This window comes from Haplochromis burtoni, unplaced genomic scaffold, assembly GCF_018398535.1.
Source record: "Haplochromis burtoni strain Fernald_Lab_line unplaced genomic scaffold, NCSU_Asbu1 Contig_99, whole genome shotgun sequence".
NCBI lineage: Eukaryota > Metazoa > Chordata > Actinopteri > Cichliformes > Cichlidae > Haplochromis > Haplochromis burtoni.
Window position 1 is genome coordinate 1578220 of NW_024582460.1, and position 16903 is coordinate 1595122.

The window sequence follows — 16903 nt, forward strand, 5'->3', positions numbered from 1 at the left end:
GCTTTCTTTTGCCATGTCCAGGTGCTGATTGACCCAGATTACCTGTTCACCTCAGGTCACCATGTCTCGTGCCCGGCAGCCCCCGCTCGTCACGGGCATATCGCCCAAAGAAGGTGCAGCCTGGACCAAAGTCACGATCCGTGGAGAGAACCTGGGCACGGGCCCAGCCGACCTCATCGGTAATCCATTTTCTAACCACATAGCTAACCACACAGGCGGCCCTGTCTGTACTGTACTGTGTAACATAAATGTCTGTTACACAGTATTGATATTTTTATGGGGAGTGACATCCATATTTAACTTGGTCCTGTTTTGCATGCGAATTATCCATATTTCTTTTGTTTTTTTTCCATACTCAAATGTGCACATGTGTATTTCTACAAATGAATATAATACAGAAATATACAGTTTATCAACATTTTTAGATCTGTACACAGAACTGTCTACACAAGATATCAACACATTAACTAATTAATTAACAGGAGTGAAAATAAAACTATAAATAATGAATGATGACTTATTTTCATATGTTTATTTACTATTTGTATTACTATGTGGTTCACTGAGAGAAAGTTGCTGGTTTGAATATTTTGTAATTGTCACTTGCATTCGCTTCTTTTATTGATGTAGCCCCAATCCCTATTTTTAAAGCAGCTGCTGTAGAGTTTGTTTTTCATTATTTATTATGTAAAACAGGAACTATACCTGTTTTTTTTCTGCTCTGGAATAAGAAATTCATGACCAGTTCACAACAGTTTCATAAGTTGAGCACAGAGCTGTTTAAACTTTACTCATTTAATCCTCAAATATGCAGTCAATACTGTATCAAATGTTTAACACATGTGAGTAACACTCAACTGTTAATTTCTGACAAATATTGAAAGCATTGAAAAATAGAAGTCTTTCCAAAAGTAGACCAACACCGTTCATAAAGTCCTTAAAATATAATACCTACTTTCATTTTTGTTGCAGTTGTAATCACAGTTTCTTGTACTGTAAATTCTTTATACATTTAGAATGACCTTTACTTTTTTCACACAAACACACATATAGAAAATGCTCCATTAAAAAAGTCCAAATTCGCCAGATAAACTTTGACTTTTGACTTTTGTTTTGCTTTTTGTGTGACTGATTACTCTCAAAAAACATTTTGCTGCGATCACTTTACAAATCTAGCATACACTAATGTGAAAATTAGTTTTCACGTTATTTTTCATTAAACAAAAAACATAATTCCACAGCTATACAGGTGGGCTACCACCATCTTGTTGTCATCACACTGATATCCTGCTTCTGTGATTTTACTGGAGGTGAGGAAAGGAGGGGGCAGTCCAGAAGACTCACACACTTGGCAAGCCGTGAACTGGCCAGTGATAGAGGTCTATTTCTAACCATGAATGCCCCAGGGCCTGGAATTATACAATTAGATATGCACAAATGTGTGTGAGTGCTTATGTATTCAAACAAAGTGGCCAGTAGAGAACAGAGGCAGGAAATGGGGCTCTAATGGGCATATTATTCACGGTTTTATGGGCTATTTGTTGATCGGCTCTTGTGGGCTTTTGTAACGTTTGATTATACACACGTGAAGCTTTCTGAATCCCCTCAGCTGGAAATATCAAACTAATCCTTGTGTATTCCTTCTAGTGCCTAAATAGTATTAGTTAGGGGTTTTAAAAACGGATGACAGATGCAGGGGCATAGTGCACATTGTGAAAGTAATGAGCCACTTAGCACTGAAGTGGCACTCATTAGCTTAAAGGAGCTGAGTGAGAGGAAGGAAGATCAAGGCCACCCACACCCATCGCAACCCCAACTTGAACTTTGACCCCAGGTGACTAAACTCGCTGATAGACGTCAGAGCTGCCTAAAGTGAGCTCCTCTTGTTTTAGATTGTGTGTCTGCGTGTGCTGCAGTTTGTTTGTTTGCACTGTCACTGCATGTCTGTATCTTTCACTCCTTCCACCTTTTCCCTCTCCCTTCCATCTCAGGCCTGTCCATCTGCGGTCACAACTGCCTGCTGACAGCCGAGTGGATGTCGGCCAGCAAAATAGTGTGCCGCGTGGGACCTGCCAAAGACGACAAGGGAGAGATCATCGTCACCACCAAGTCCGGAGGTCTCGGCACCTCTACGGTCTCCTTTAAACTAATAAGGCCAGAGAGGATTGGTAAGATTGAGATATCACCCTCATGGCATTTGTTATGTGCTAGCCTGGACAAAAGGAGCTGATGCAAGTTTAAACAAGGGCTACAGCTAATGATTATTTACATTAGTTTAGCATTAAATTCTCTTTATTCATTGTGTTTCTCTTCTTGTATATAAAATGTCATAAGATATTCAACATTTGGGTTATTTAGCCACAAATGGCACGCTAAAGCATTTGAGTAAAGCAAAAAACAACCTTAAATGGAGAAAAATGAGTGACCTGAGGGAGAGGACATTAAAAAATAGCCATAACTGAAAAAAACATAATAATAATTTTGACAAAACAATTAATGACTTTTAAGAAAAAGAATAGGACTAACTGGGCATGTGTGATTCTCTAAAGCCAGCCACACATCAGTGATGTTTTTTAGATGAACTCACATTGTTTATTTAACTTGAAACATTCTGACCAGAAACTGATGAAAAGGCACAGGCACGTGTGATTGGCTGAAGTCGACCACACATCAGCGATGTTGCTCAAATGTGCAGACTGTGTTTATTCTTTTGGCTGTAAAGTTGGCATTAGCGTTTAACTAAGGCCGGCCATGTTCGTCAGTTTTTCATACCCCAAAAGAATGTATGTTTTCAACACATGCTTTGTGCCATGTATATGTTGCACGTTTTTAGTGAAGTTGCAAAGTTTTGAGTCACTATAAATTCCTTGACAAGAGCCTCCAAGTGTACTGTGTAATTAATTAGGTCAGGTACTGTATCTTCAGAGTACAGTGGTCAGAATTTGCACTAAATTTAAGTTAAAATAATTTACAACAGAAAAATAAATGCATATTTGTCGTGCATTTGCATGTTTGAGTCACTGTCTGTGTGTGTGTGAGTACATCTGTAGTATGGAGGATATCTTGGTCACAGCGTCTCGCCTGTCCTGTCCGCAGGTATCCTAGATCAGTCTGCAGTATGGGTGGATGAATTAACCTTCAGGACAGACCGCAACAAAGGAATCTCTCCGCTGTCACTGCGCCCCAGCAACCCCCTGGGCATCGACATAGACAAGTATGAACCAAGAGCGTACAAATACACACGCAGAAAAATGGCTCGGCACAATCCCACCGCCATAAACACAAGTGCTCCAGCCATTGAGTCATGGTTTACATCCCTAAACAGAAACAAACTCTCCCCATATGCCAGCGTTTGAAATATTATGCCAGCACAGCAATGGCTGAACAGCCTCTAACCGCTCACACAGGCAGTGGAAACACAATAATTGTGTATAAAGCAGACAGGATGACGATAAAGAGATAAAAGCTAAGGCAGCAAACCCACACATTTGTAGAGCGCCTGAGAGCAGCGAACATGCTGCTGCCTCCCACGTGCCTGGCTGGGAATACACAAGTTGTAATGTATAGTTTGTGTTGTCATGTTCTGGCATTTCTAGCTTAGTGTTTGTTTGGTTTAGGGGCCGGGGGCAAGTGACCGCTCATGGTCAGGAGCAAGACCCCCATAAACAGGCTGTAGCATTCACTTGCTCCTAGGGATGCATTAAGCAGGCACTATGTGAAGCATACAAGAGTCTCTTTGATTATAATATACAAACACGCTATCGCTATCTGTGTCCCAGCAGTTGCTCTTAATTTGTGACACAAAGGCACTCAGAAGGTAGAGATGTTTTTGTTCATCATAAAGCATCACCCTGTTGTCTGTCTGGTCTGTGTGTTTGTGTACATTTTTGTGTAGTGACGTCCCTGGAAGGTTACTCAGCTGGGCTGTTTGCACCAGCTGTTCATAACGTAATGCTTGGACTAGTTAAAACTTCCAAGTGTTTGAACAACTTCAGACAGATTGAGCATTAAATGGTTACACTCACTGAATATTAACTGTTTGTTATGTGTGCTGTATTTCCTGCCAGGGGTACAATGCTTGGGTAATACCTGTTAATATCCAAGCTTATAAAAAGCTACCTGTGGAGCATTACAAAGACCAGTAAATTAGGGGTTCACCAGCTTTGTTGACTGAGCATCTTGTCAACATATTGTCAAATATAACATTTACTATTGTCAGTGGTGATATTTCAAGGTTTACTAACAAAGTTGGCCCTAGCTAAATGTTCAAAGGCAACTTGATGAGGAGCTGAAAAACTGCTTGTTTAGTGTTTGCTTGCCACAAAAGATGGAGAAGTTACAAAGACAAAATAAAAGAAAATGATGTCGGCATCTGCATGTGGTCAGATTCCTGCATACTTAAATATTAGCATTAATAGCAGAAGTAAATTTTATCATTACAGGATGAGCACGGTTTATCACAAGTTGAAGCCAGAGCTGCTGCAATCCGTGCTCCGAGTGGAATCAAGCGGGCTAGGAAGTAATTCAGTTTTATGTAGATGCCATGCCCGTTCACAGCAAAAGTCCTCTCTTTATGAGAGATAAAATTTCCCAAGCCATCATACAGGCCCCCAATGAGCAATGGATGGTGCGAAGGGAAAAACCCAGATTTACAGGAAGAAGGTTCCAGCTGAACTAATAAAAGAGGTAAGGACAGCAAACATGACAAAACATCAACTACAGCAGAGAATAGGAAAAAATTATAAGACATGCAAAAGAGGCATGTATATTAGATTTAAATAGGTGCATAATGATAGCAACACTGGAGTGTGTGTGTGTGTGTGTGCACGCACGCACGCCTGCGTGCGAGTACGTCACGGAGTGTGTTCTTTTACATGGATTTTGTGTTTCTGTTACTTAAATGCTGCACTGTTTATGTGGGTTTTGTACATATGTGTGACTGCAGAGTGGGTGGTGGTGGTGCTGGTGGTGGGGAGGGGTTTAGTTTGTGTAGGCCACAGGTCATTAGTAAAGATCAAGCTTCCTTAATGAGTACTGGGTCCTCCAGGGGGAACCAGGCGTCACACACTGCACTTCCCACGCCAAGCTCTCCCAGCCACAGTACATCCCCGCCAGATACTGCCCCCTGCTGGAGAACTTGATCTCCCACACGTCACATTTAAAAATGACTTCAATTGTTTTACGAAAGTCTGCTCACACACAGTTTACTATAAAAACATTTATACGGGTATTTTCTTTATTTTAGTTCCACCACAGTTTTTACTCTGTTCTTTTGTTTTATTTAACTGTCGAGTTTTATCTTCATCTTTTTTCTCTCGGTCTTCTTTCAGAGGCAAAATCTCACCTAAAGATTTGGAGCTGACATTTCCAGGAATGAGCGCAGACTTCACCAGTGAGAACTTCTCTGCGACCTGGTACCTCATAGAAAACCATGCAGGCTCCAGGTACACAAGCTCCTACTTTGTCACTCATGTTAAGCTACCATCTCTCATAACTAACAATATGAAAGAGGAAAGGAACATAGAAAAACAAGCAGTATAATATCTCTACCTTTCACAGAGGTCCACCAAAAATTGAAGCTCATATTTTCTTTAACTCAGTTACTTCGACACAAGACAGGAGCTTACAGCGTAATACATAAGGTGCATCAGTAAAACTCACACTAATCCTGGTATAGGAGCAAACTCAAGGCTCGTATATCATTTTCAGCAACTGCTGCTGGTTTGTTGTGCCTCTTTGACTGAACTCTTCCAATATTACTCCTTGCCAATAGGTGTGATTAGTGCTGCTATGATCTTATGACTTTACTAACTACTGACCTGGATAAAATAATCAGAGGGCCACACATTACTAACACTAGTATGTTAACAGCTAATTTAAAATATGGTTGCAGGTTACAAGGAAAAATATAACATTCCAGTGTAACAATCTGATCATTATGAATGAATTGAGTTAAGTACTAGTTCAGGCTGGATTTAGGTTGTCTGCAGGCTAGTCCCAGACGCCATCATGTTTGACAATTAGCTGAAACAATTCAAATATTCCTGTATAAATCAGTGCAGTAATAAATATCTGATAGTCAGATGATAATAATCATAATTTGTGCAATAGTGCAATCTAAGGGATGGCAATGAATAAACTGAAAAATGTACACATGGCCTCAATCTGAAGTCATTCACTATTTACTATATAGTCAGTTTTGTTAAATAAGTTTAATGTACTGTTTATCACAAAATTGCATATCTGTCTTTTCTCTTACTGATCATAACCTGTTACGTTCTAATTGTGTGACAGTAACAACATAATTATTATAGAGAAAATTACCTAAGAAGATGCAAAAGTGGGGTGGGTTGTTTGTTTTTAATTTTACAGATGAGATCACCACAGAGTAATTTACATAAATAGGTAGTAGCCAGTAATAAATGATTTTGTTTTGTGCCATTGAAATGAGGTTATATTTTCTTCACTAAGTTTCTATATGTAGACAAGGCAGCCTGCTGACCCAAAAGGCTGTCAGGGCAGAGAAGAGGAGAGTTATTTTGGACTCTCCTGGCTTCCTCTCCCCCTGCTTAGCCTTCCAGTAACCCAGACCCCGGGATTCAGCATTAGCAGGGGCCTCTGTTTGGACCTCACTGGGTGACTGTTTCTTCCTGTGGAGGAAACCTCACCGAGGAGACTGACACACAGACACACGCACTCAAAGTGCCCCCAGATGTGCGTGTGTCTCTGCGCATACAGAAACACACGCACAAAGTTTCAAAAATATGACTGTATGTTTTGGGCTGTTGGTTGCACAAAACCTTCATGGTTTATGTCTTTATTTAAAAAAAAATGGAAAGTAATCATTAGTTGTAGCTTTGATATACTGACAGTGTCATTTTGTTGTTTTCACAGCTTCGATCAGTTGAAGATTGCAGCCAGTAATCTGAAGAAGCAGGCTACTAAGAAGAACGAGGGGAGTCTGGCCTATGTGAAAGGAGGCCTCAGTACATTCTTTGAGGCTCAGGACGCTCTGTCAGGTGAGGGAATTAACACATTTTTGTGTGCTGTGGAAGTGCCCCAAATGATGTCTGATTAATACACTACATTACAAATCATCATTCTTCACTCTCCTCTTAGAAAATGGCTCTTGATTTTTGGAAGAGTGTGTCTTTGGATTTTTTTCCCCCCGCATGCGGTTTAGCAGCAGTTGATTAAAGAGGCTCATTTGGATGCCGTGTGAAAGCCCTCTACTTGGCACTGAAGTTGCACTGGCCAACCACAACACAGTTAATTCACCTCCATCAAAATGAGATCAGCTCTCACCTGTCACACAGTCTCTCGCTTCACTCTGAAAAGTCGACGTAAACACACACACATGCACACACTCACTGACCTCTGCATGCAAAAAAGATTTCAAGGTAGCAGAGACCGACGGCTGTCGCTCTGCCAGGTACCTCAAATCGATTGTTCACTTCATCATTCATACTTTTGTCTGTTTACCCTTTGCTCCCGCCTTAGCTGCTCAGTTACTTCCCCTTACTATTTATATGTACACTTTTCTGCCTCCATCATTATTATTATTGCTTTCCGTATGTTTGTGCCGTGGTTGGAAGAGAGGCAATGTTTTCATTGTTAGCGGCTGAATCTAAATAAACGGAGCAGCCCAACACAATGCACGCCAGAGTATTAGGACTGATAGTGCTGATAACAGACCCAATATGACCAATGGCAACAATGCGCAGTCATTCTCACGTTCAGACTGAGCGTGCCTACTGTGTGCCCACTGCACCAATGGGAAATGTACAGTTTCCAGGGGTTGAAGGGAAGCAGTGCTCCATGGATGGACTCATGTGACCTGTGACTCACAAGCACATACTATTGTGATGTTTTCTGGCTTGTGTGAATTTTCTGAGATGGATATAAGGCAGCACCTACCAAAGACTTTGTGTCAACTGTATAGAAAATTAATTTACGTGGAGCCAACAGAGAATTCAGGATGACTAAGTTCCCCTAAACATTCTTCAGATGTCTTAAATGGACCTTTAAAATCTTAAATGCTTGTAGTATAGTCACATTACCACATGAATTTCCAGCACACAATAGCTTTCTAAAACAGAAATAGAAGAATCTCTTTATTGTCATTATATGACATTACGGGTGGTGCTCCTGGGTGGTGCATCAAAACACATTTAGATTTCCCAGTAGGACTGTGTTGTTAAGCTCGTACTTCATAGGTTGACTAACTCTTTCTGGCTTTTTACTTATAAACAGACTTAACAGTTGGCTGACAGGATAGATTAGCCAATTAAATGATTGTAGCCAGAAAATTAACCCCCAAAATACTAAAATCCGTCATGATTTGGTTTAGTGGGTATCAATAGGCCTCTGAACTTGTTTGCCACCTGCTTGCTAATCTGTAGACATGAGAAGCATCACTCTTAATGACAAATGTCTTGAGATTAACAGTTACTTTTGTTGGTTAAAGTTTTGAAATGCTGAGTAAGGAAATTGCTCTGTGTGCCAGCCAATGATATTTCTGTTCTTTGATATTTCTATGACTCCCCCAAAAATGTCACAAGTTCAATTTAAAAAGTGCTTTTAATAAGATTTAAATTTGACTTGGCGGTGATCTTTGGGCACCCCAGGATTAGCACGGGGCTGTCTTCATCTCCAGAGAACTGAAGACGGCTCAATATTTCAGCTCACCCGACGGTACGCAACATGGCCAACCATTTCATTGCATGCAGACACACCAAGAAACTAATTGCTGAATGTAGTGGAGCATTTCTAAGCTAACAGAAGGTCACAGGTATGTGACTGCGGGAGTATGTCTGTGAATGTAGTATATATAGTGTTACATAATCAGATGGCATGAAATTTGTCTTCAAATTACTACTAATGGTGTTTTTGATCTTCCTAATGTGTAAACTAGCAGTTTTTGGTTTTTGTCATATTAACTTTCTTCCAGTTGACTAAAGAACCTTTTTTTTATTAAAGAAATTCAACGTCTGTGTAGATTTTTCAAGCTTTGCTTAGAGATATTTCTTTATGTTCAAGCTGTGTGACCACTGATTTTCAAAAGACATTTTTAGTGAACTAAGAACAGAAACTGTCTCATGTTTGAAGAGGAATTATGACTAAAAATTCATTTTTCAACTTCCTGAATCGTGTCTGCTCACTATGACTCATTGCAGGCCTGCAGCATCCTTTTTATGCCAAAATTTGGCTTTCAGTCATAAAAAATGAAGTGGAGGCCCAAAACGGATGGCTCAAGTGGAGCTATTTTGTACATTATGTATGGTCAGCCAAACCAACATACCAGCCAGCATGCTGCTTTTGAGCCTGCCAGCTATACTGCCAGACCTCGTTAACACAGCTGTCAGAGCAACTGTGAATCCTTTCTTTGTCTCTCTTCGATGTTTGGCAGCTCTCTGCAGTTCTGAATTGGTCCAAATGAACCTCATCTGAAAAGTGTCCATTAGAATTAGAAAAAAATTAACAGTGAATAGAAAAACTTAACAGGGCACTTATGTGTTCTCGTAGTTCAGAATGTGCTGCATTAGAAGTTGCTGAATGCTTCCAAGCCTCTTCGTCACCATTACAACATTCTCGTCTCCTCTCGTGTTTATTTTCAGTTCTGCTTGCATGTGAGATTTTTATTGATGACTTTAATAGGCGACGTCTGGAGCTTTTTTTTCTTCTTCAATGTAAGTGTACTGCTGCCGACAAGGTGGAAACAACAGAGAGGAGCCAAATGTAGGAAAAGAAATGAGGCAGCTAGAAAATGTTTAGAACAAACAGCAGGATTCTGACTTGAACATCTGTGGACTTTCTGCCTCTCCCTCTCTTCTTCTTGTCCAAAATAATTGCCTCTTAATTGCTCTCCAGTACAGCTAAGCTTCTCCAGCACAAATGGCAAAATAAAATCTCATATCACCTTATCTAATTTAGACTTTGGCAAATCAAGAAACAAGGTTACCCAGCAGAAAACGAGCTGAGAAGAACATCTAAATAGTGATGACAATAAGTGAAAGCTGAAAAGTAGTCCTGTTAGCTTGTTGAAAACAAAATGTTTCTTTAAACTTTACTTTGAATAAACGTCCTCCTTCACACCTCTGCAGACTAATCAGACAAGCAGCCGGTTCAACTCCAGAACCTTTTTGTTATGAAGCAGCTGTGCTGCACACTGCACCACCGTGCTGCACTAGCATATTGCAAGAGTGCATGTTCACTGCACAAAGGAGCTTTAAAAAAAGCTCACCAACACATAACAAGACCGAGCACCGACAGAAATCTAATGTAAATAAAATGTATATGAATGGATTAAACATGTTTTTAATTTCCATTCGGTAATACTAATTTGTGAAGTCACAACCAAATAAAGTGTCAGTCAGATGCTGTTTAAAAAAACAGATTCATGTTTGCACTTTTGAAACAAAGGCCTTTGAACACCAGCCCTGGGTAGACGTAGGATTAGGTTAATAGGGTATCAGACACAAAGTCATGCTTAACTTTGTCAAGTGTGCTAGTTACCAAGTACAAAGGTAGAAATCTTCCGTTCTGTAAAGGGAAAATTTCAGTGCCTCTGAAAAAGGCTTTAGCAGCTTCAAAGGTAAATATCTTCCTCACTTAATGAGGAATAAAGATTTTCTGTTTCTTGTCAGAGGGTCAGAAATGACCAGAAATTGCATGGATTCCTGTAACATAAGCTAACAGTCTAATTGCTTTTACTATACTTGGTGATCAAGCTTACTGCCAGATATACTCAGCCCTGCCAGTCCTGATGTTGGAGGCCACTTGAGTTGGAATGCTGCAAATGTACATTTTTAAGCAGCTCTAAACCCTTGTAAATTTGTATGTTTCAAATTCCTTGACATGTATGAGCTCTGTTTTATAGTTAAGGTAGTGTTTTGTGTTGGTGTTATTTTTATGCTGCTGAAGAAACCCTGTTCACTTGTACATGTTTGTTTGTTTTTTGGGGGTTTTTTCTATACCACCAAATTTCTGTGGATTACAAAGTATTTTGTTTATGTTTAGAAAGGAATTGTTTAGCAGTTTTAAAAAAACAAACAACAAAAGAAACCCACTGCTTGTGAACCAGCACACACATGGATGGGGTTTGGCTGTAGTGAACATTTGGTCATGGAGCCTCGGTGACAAATGTGACCAAGCCATCAGCCAGACGCACACAGTCAGCCAGTTTGTCTGCGTGCTTCTGGGACGCAGACAAACTGGCTGATTGACTGACTGACAGTCCGTCAGGGACTGGGGTTGTTGCCACTAAAATGTTGAAATTTGTGGTTTTTCATTGTTGTGTGAAAAGGAAGTCTCCCATTGACGCAGGAAGCGGAATAGCTACCGTGTTCCAAAAATGCACGATTCCCAGGGCCTATTCCCCGAGTCCCCATCCCCTGCTGGAGTCAAAACATCGCCGACTTTAGAAACCAGGGACACTGTATTTTTATTCTTATTCTTTTTTTGCCTCGACGGTTCCAGGAAGTTAAGCAGGAGCTGCAGCTCTTCCTCAGGTCCTGGCTCGTGTGTTATCCGGACCCTGACCTAATGTTTAGGTTAGCTGTGACGTCATGAGATCTTCAGTGTGCGACACATGCAGAGGACACGCAAACTGGCAGTAGGGCAAGGAGGAGTGTGGAGACATGAAGCAGACCTTGAGTGTATGCGTGTGTCTTCTTTTGTGTTCAGTCCTATTAATTCAGCCATCTCCTGTATACACTCCCACGTCTCTGAGCTTTTGACCAAACCGGCATCTGGCCTCATTTTCTGCTGCTCAAGAGCAAGAGGCCAGTGACGTCCATACTGATTAGGCAATGGCATGTTTGAACTGGGTGTTTTTAGGAATACCTCGGTCTCTGCCTTGAGGCTTCTGTCTGTCAGAACGGACCCATATATTTATTTTCAGAACGCTCCCCCTTCACTTTGCCTCCCGCTCCCTCTGCTGTCAAGCTCTGCTAACAGCCAGCATCAGAACAACAGAGGGAGGACAGAAATGAAGAGAAGGAAATGGAGAGTTGTACTGTCCTTTTTTGCCATCCGTTTCTATCTTGTCTTCATTCTTTAGGTGTCTGCTTGTCACATATTTGAGTTGCTTCACAAGGGCGTATTAGAAAGTCTTCTAAACCCTCTCCAACTCTCTTCTACTCTGTCAATAAACCCACACTGCAGCTCTCACCACCCAGCTGCCCACTTCTTTATTTATATACTGGGGTAGCCCCGCTGCCTTCTCTCCCTGTTTTTTTTTTTTTCTCCTTTTCTCCCCTCGTTCCTTTAAAAAAAAAAAAAAAAATTCCCTCTCCCGCATAAAGCTCTTCTTGCTAAGTGATTGATACAAACCATCAGAGAGTTCCTGCTCCCCACCACGCTCCCAGTACAGTCATTTTTAGTATACAGACCTCAAGCTCTGCTCTTCCCAAAATTGGAAACATTTTAAGATTCACATTACCTCCAGGTCAAAGGGCTCCAAATGTCCCAAGACCACCACACTTTTTTGTTGATGGTTTTGGTTAGGTGAATTAATCCAATACAGTTGTTCGCTGGGACAAGGTCAGGTCCTTGTTGCATGGGAACAACCATGGGGGTGTGTGGCTTCAGTAACAGCATCTGTGGGTGGAGAACCAAGGCAGTTATCTGCCATCTACCACGGGGGTAGGGCATGTTTATTTGTTTTACCTTTGGTTCCTGAAATTGAAAATGTTCCTGGGGATTGGTTACTCTGCAGCGTTGGGAACGTAAAACCAGTCTTACATTTCTCGCCCCTCTATGCTTTAAGTTATGATTTTTAAATTTTGTGAAATAAGCTAATAGTGATTTATTTATTTATTGCAGCTATCCACCAGAAGCTGGAATCTGATGGCACAGAGAAAGTGGAGGGATCAATGACTCAGCGGCTAGAAAACATCCTCAACAGTAAGTGTTCAATCAGTGTGCAGACGAAAACTCCACAAGATGCTTTTTCAGGGGGTGTTTTAATTTAGAAATCTTAATAATACAATAAAAGTTCCAGAATTTGACAACATCTCAGTGACACGGGGCTTTGGTAATACTGCCCAGGAATAGCCTACATTAAAAAAGAGAAAGAGTATGCGACGAGCCAGTGCAGTGCTGTAGATCACCCACCTTCAGCATCCAGGAGTTGTCGCAGACTCTGATGCACTGTGCCGTCAGACCAAACACGTCTACATTGTTTCACCGTTGCAGATTGTTCTGTTTTTAGCGTGCAGATCCTGCGTGTGCGTGCACGTGTGTCCGCCATTTCATGTCACACATGATAATGGGACTGCTCTAATGGAGGGTCAAGAAGCTGGTCCTTTCCCCTTTTCTAGTATAAATAAACCTCGTTGCCGGACATAGCTTTCATCCCAGACTTGAGGGCCCATGGCCCAGTGGGTCCAGTCTATCGTTCACCCCCAAAAACCAAGAGATTCAAACTACCGTAGGCGCCAGTCAGACTATCACGAAATAGTCTTGTGAAATGTCACAGCTAAGATTGGTGAGGGAAAAATGTTAGATGTTCCCCTGTTTGGTCTCGTGCTGTTTTTCCTTCAGGGATTTTGTTTTGCGGGTGGAGTTTTGTTTTGATTAGAAGAACTCGAGTTTTTTTTCTATTTGACGGCACATCCAAGGCCACCCACGAAGTAAGTCAGCTGTGCAAAGGTCCCACCAAGCAGCCTGACTAAGAGATAGCCGTCACTTTCTCCTTAGCAGCTCAGTCTCTGCTCCTGCTCCTCTCTCTGTGTCAAATAACATCCAGAGCGGGAAGAAAACCAGAGACCAGCAATAAGAGGGAAATGTGGTATCAGCATTTATTTATATAGGATCCTAGTTTCTCATTTTCTCCAGCCTCCTTCACTCTCTCTCACTCTTTCTCACTTCGTCTTTCTTGTAGGAGCGAGCAATACTGCCGATACTCTCTTCCAGGAGGTCTTGGGCCGGAAAGACAAAGCTGACTCCACACGCAATGCACTCAACGTCCTGCAGCGTTTCAAGTTTCTCTTCAACCTGCCACTCAATATTGAACGGAATATTCAGAAGGTACTTAACCCTGTTTTCAGGTGTTAATGGGCACATTTTAACCTAAACCGCAATCATTTCCTAAACCAAGTACTCTTTAGTTCTTAAACCTAACTAGTGAGAAAGAAAAGGTAAAAAGCCTGTGTGGACAATGTGAAACAGCAAAACAAGTGCAAACAATACACAGCTCTAAACAGGACGTGAACCATCCTCTGTGTGATAACCCACCTTTACTCAGTTTGTCTGCCCTCAGCACCAACTTTTGTTTTTTGTTCAGTTATGGATTAGATGAACATCTGTTTTGTATTGTGCACCTGAAAACTTTGGCCAATGTTTAGGACTGGTTATTTGTTATACCATTCATTTAATCCTGTTTCAGTTAATGTAGCTATCAAAACATAACAGTCTTGTGACTTATTATTGTTTAGTTGGTGGAAAAATAAAAACGAATGCCCCCCATGAGATGCGCTACCTCATTTCACTTCACTTAAGCTATTTCCTCAGATGCAGCCCTCATCGGCTGAGCTGGATGTGGAAACACAAGCGCCTGACTTAATGTATGCCATAGCAACATCCTCACCACAAACTCCTCTAAAACCCTACAGCGTGACCTAACGTGCACCTCTCTAGAAATGTAACTACCCGTTGGGTCCAGGCAGTGCACAGCTATTGGGATTAGCCTGTTCACCAACATCAATTCTTCCTGTGCATTTCCATCTGCATTTTTTTTTTTCGTATATCAGTGAGAGAAGCACAATCACCATCTCAATTTAAAAAACTCAATATTAACAAAATGTGGGGGCTTACAAATGTTAGCATATTCCTGGAGGGAGATTGCTGAAACTATCAGAATATATGTGAGGAAATGTACACAAGCATAGGCGTGAATGCTGCCAATGACACAGTGCACTCACATGGGTTACATCATAGGCACTATGAGGATTCGTCAGGCCGTAGTTGAATCATACATTAAATGATCTTAAAGCTGCCAGCTGTCAGCACATCTGGAGATAGAGAAGGTGAATATCAGGAGAAGTCGCAGGAAGCCAGTGGGCTGAAGATTTTTCTCTCTTAGCCTCTAATCAGGCAGTTCCTATTTCTAAAACAAACAGAGTACTTGGCACAGTGATGCAGTGGTTAGAATTGTCACCTCACAGCACTCACACTCTGTGGAGTTTCCATGTTCTTCCTGTGCCTGGATTTGGATTGGATTTGGTGTGGATGTGACAAGAATAAAGCAGGGAATAGCATAAAGTGCTGTAATAATGTGTGAGTAAATGCTGCTTGTAGAATAAAGAGCTTTGAATGATTAGTAAGAGTAGAAACGGTGCTTCATTTTCACTAGTAAGTGTGGGACTACAGCACACTGCGCCCTGCTGTTTTCTAAATGAAAGAAAGGACAGTTTGGGACATTGTCCTGGTTTGGTTCTCCCGAAAAGTTTGAGTTGAGTTTCTGTGGAAATGTCTGTAGTAGGCAGCACATAAGCATATAAATATGTAGAGCAAAACAATGGCTCTTCAACCGTTGAAGCCACATAATGGCACAATGTACACAATTTTTTTTCCTCTACTTCCTGATTTCCATTTTTTTGTATAAGCAAAGGTTTTAATTAAAGCAGTTTTGATCTTTACAAATGTTTATTATTATTATTATTATTATTATTATTATTATTATTATTATTATTATTATTATTATTATTATTATTATTGGGGTGTATAGGTGTCCAAATCTGATTTATAAACTCTCCACAGGCTTTAACACGCAGCTTAAATGATTGTCAACCAGAGGGTGGAGCTAGAGAGGCTTAAATGCAAAGTGTGTCTCATGATTGATGAGTTAAAAAACTGTACATTATGAAATGAACTATTTTTTCTTTCCAGGGAGATTACGATGTTGTGATCAATGACTATGAGAAAGCAAAGTCTCTCTTTGGCAATACTGAGGTCCCTGTTTTCCAAAAAGGTAAACTGCTTTAACTTCAACAATTGCATGAAGATCATGGCTTTTTCTAAACTGATTGTTATGGTGATTACCAGTGTTTTGACTCTACTTTTGTGCAGTGTACGCTGAGGTTGAGACGAGGATTGGAGCTCTACGGAGTCTCTTGTTGGAGAAACTGCTGCAAACTCCGTCTACGCTTCACGACCAAAAAAGATACATCAGGTCTCTTTACAATTCTATGACCCTGTTCAAGTTTGGATATTTTTCTTTACACGTCTACTCTGTCAGCATCCAGCAGAAAGTCATGACAAGTCCCTCCACTCCCTTTGGTTTCTTTGATGTCTGCTTGTGTCATCGTTTACCAGAACTTCAACCTCCTCCCCCCTCCCTCTTTCTTTTTTTCCCCTCTCACTTTCCTCAGTTCACCAGTCATATTTCTGTTGTCTGGCTCTCTTATTTCTGCTTCTATTTTTCTCTCCCCCTGTCTTTCTTTTCCTTCTTTTTTTCCACTTCATCCATCTGTCCATTCATACTTGTGGTCTCTGCCTATTTATTATTGTGAAGACCAACCTGTCAGGATCACAGAGACCAGCTCTCAACCACATGGCAAATGGCAACATCTTTCATCCTGGTACATTAGGCACAGCTCTGAACGCCCACTCAGCTCCTGTTTACTCTTCACGTGGATGGTGGAAGCTGTGTGTGTGTGTGTGTGTGAGAGAGTGTGTGAGAGAGTGTGTGAGTGTGTGCGCTTGTTTTGTTCTTGTTCCTCAAACTTTTGAAAGATACCCTGTAATGAGAAACAAATGAAGGGCTGGTTTTTAGAGTGACAGCAGAGGGGGTCAGGCCACAGCTTTCGGGGTGAATCATCTGATGTCTTAACTTAAAAGAGCCTAGCTATTCAAACCCCCTTTGTTTTCATAGAGGATGATAAGAACACATGTTGGTGCT

The 16903-nt window shown here is 41.1% G+C and overlaps 1 protein-coding gene across 2 annotated transcripts in view; it reads left to right on the top strand.

Moving 5' to 3' along the window:
• Nucleotides 1-16903, top strand: part of exoc2 (exocyst complex component 2) — a 48471-nt gene that overhangs the window by 12193 nt on the left and 19375 nt on the right. For both annotated transcript variants that reach the window (XM_014338402.1, XM_014338403.2), the window contains exons 2-10: nucleotides 22-179; nucleotides 1992-2168; nucleotides 3097-3214; nucleotides 5331-5444; nucleotides 6895-7019; nucleotides 12826-12906; nucleotides 13886-14031; nucleotides 15892-15973; nucleotides 16072-16174. In XM_014338402.1, the coding sequence (XP_014193888.1) occupies nucleotides 62-179; nucleotides 1992-2168; nucleotides 3097-3214; nucleotides 5331-5444; nucleotides 6895-7019; nucleotides 12826-12906; nucleotides 13886-14031; nucleotides 15892-15973; nucleotides 16072-16174 (1064 nt within the window). In that variant the 5' untranslated portion in view covers nucleotides 22-61. The remainder of the gene's footprint in view (nucleotides 1-21; nucleotides 180-1991; nucleotides 2169-3096; nucleotides 3215-5330; nucleotides 5445-6894; nucleotides 7020-12825; nucleotides 12907-13885; nucleotides 14032-15891; nucleotides 15974-16071; nucleotides 16175-16903) is intronic.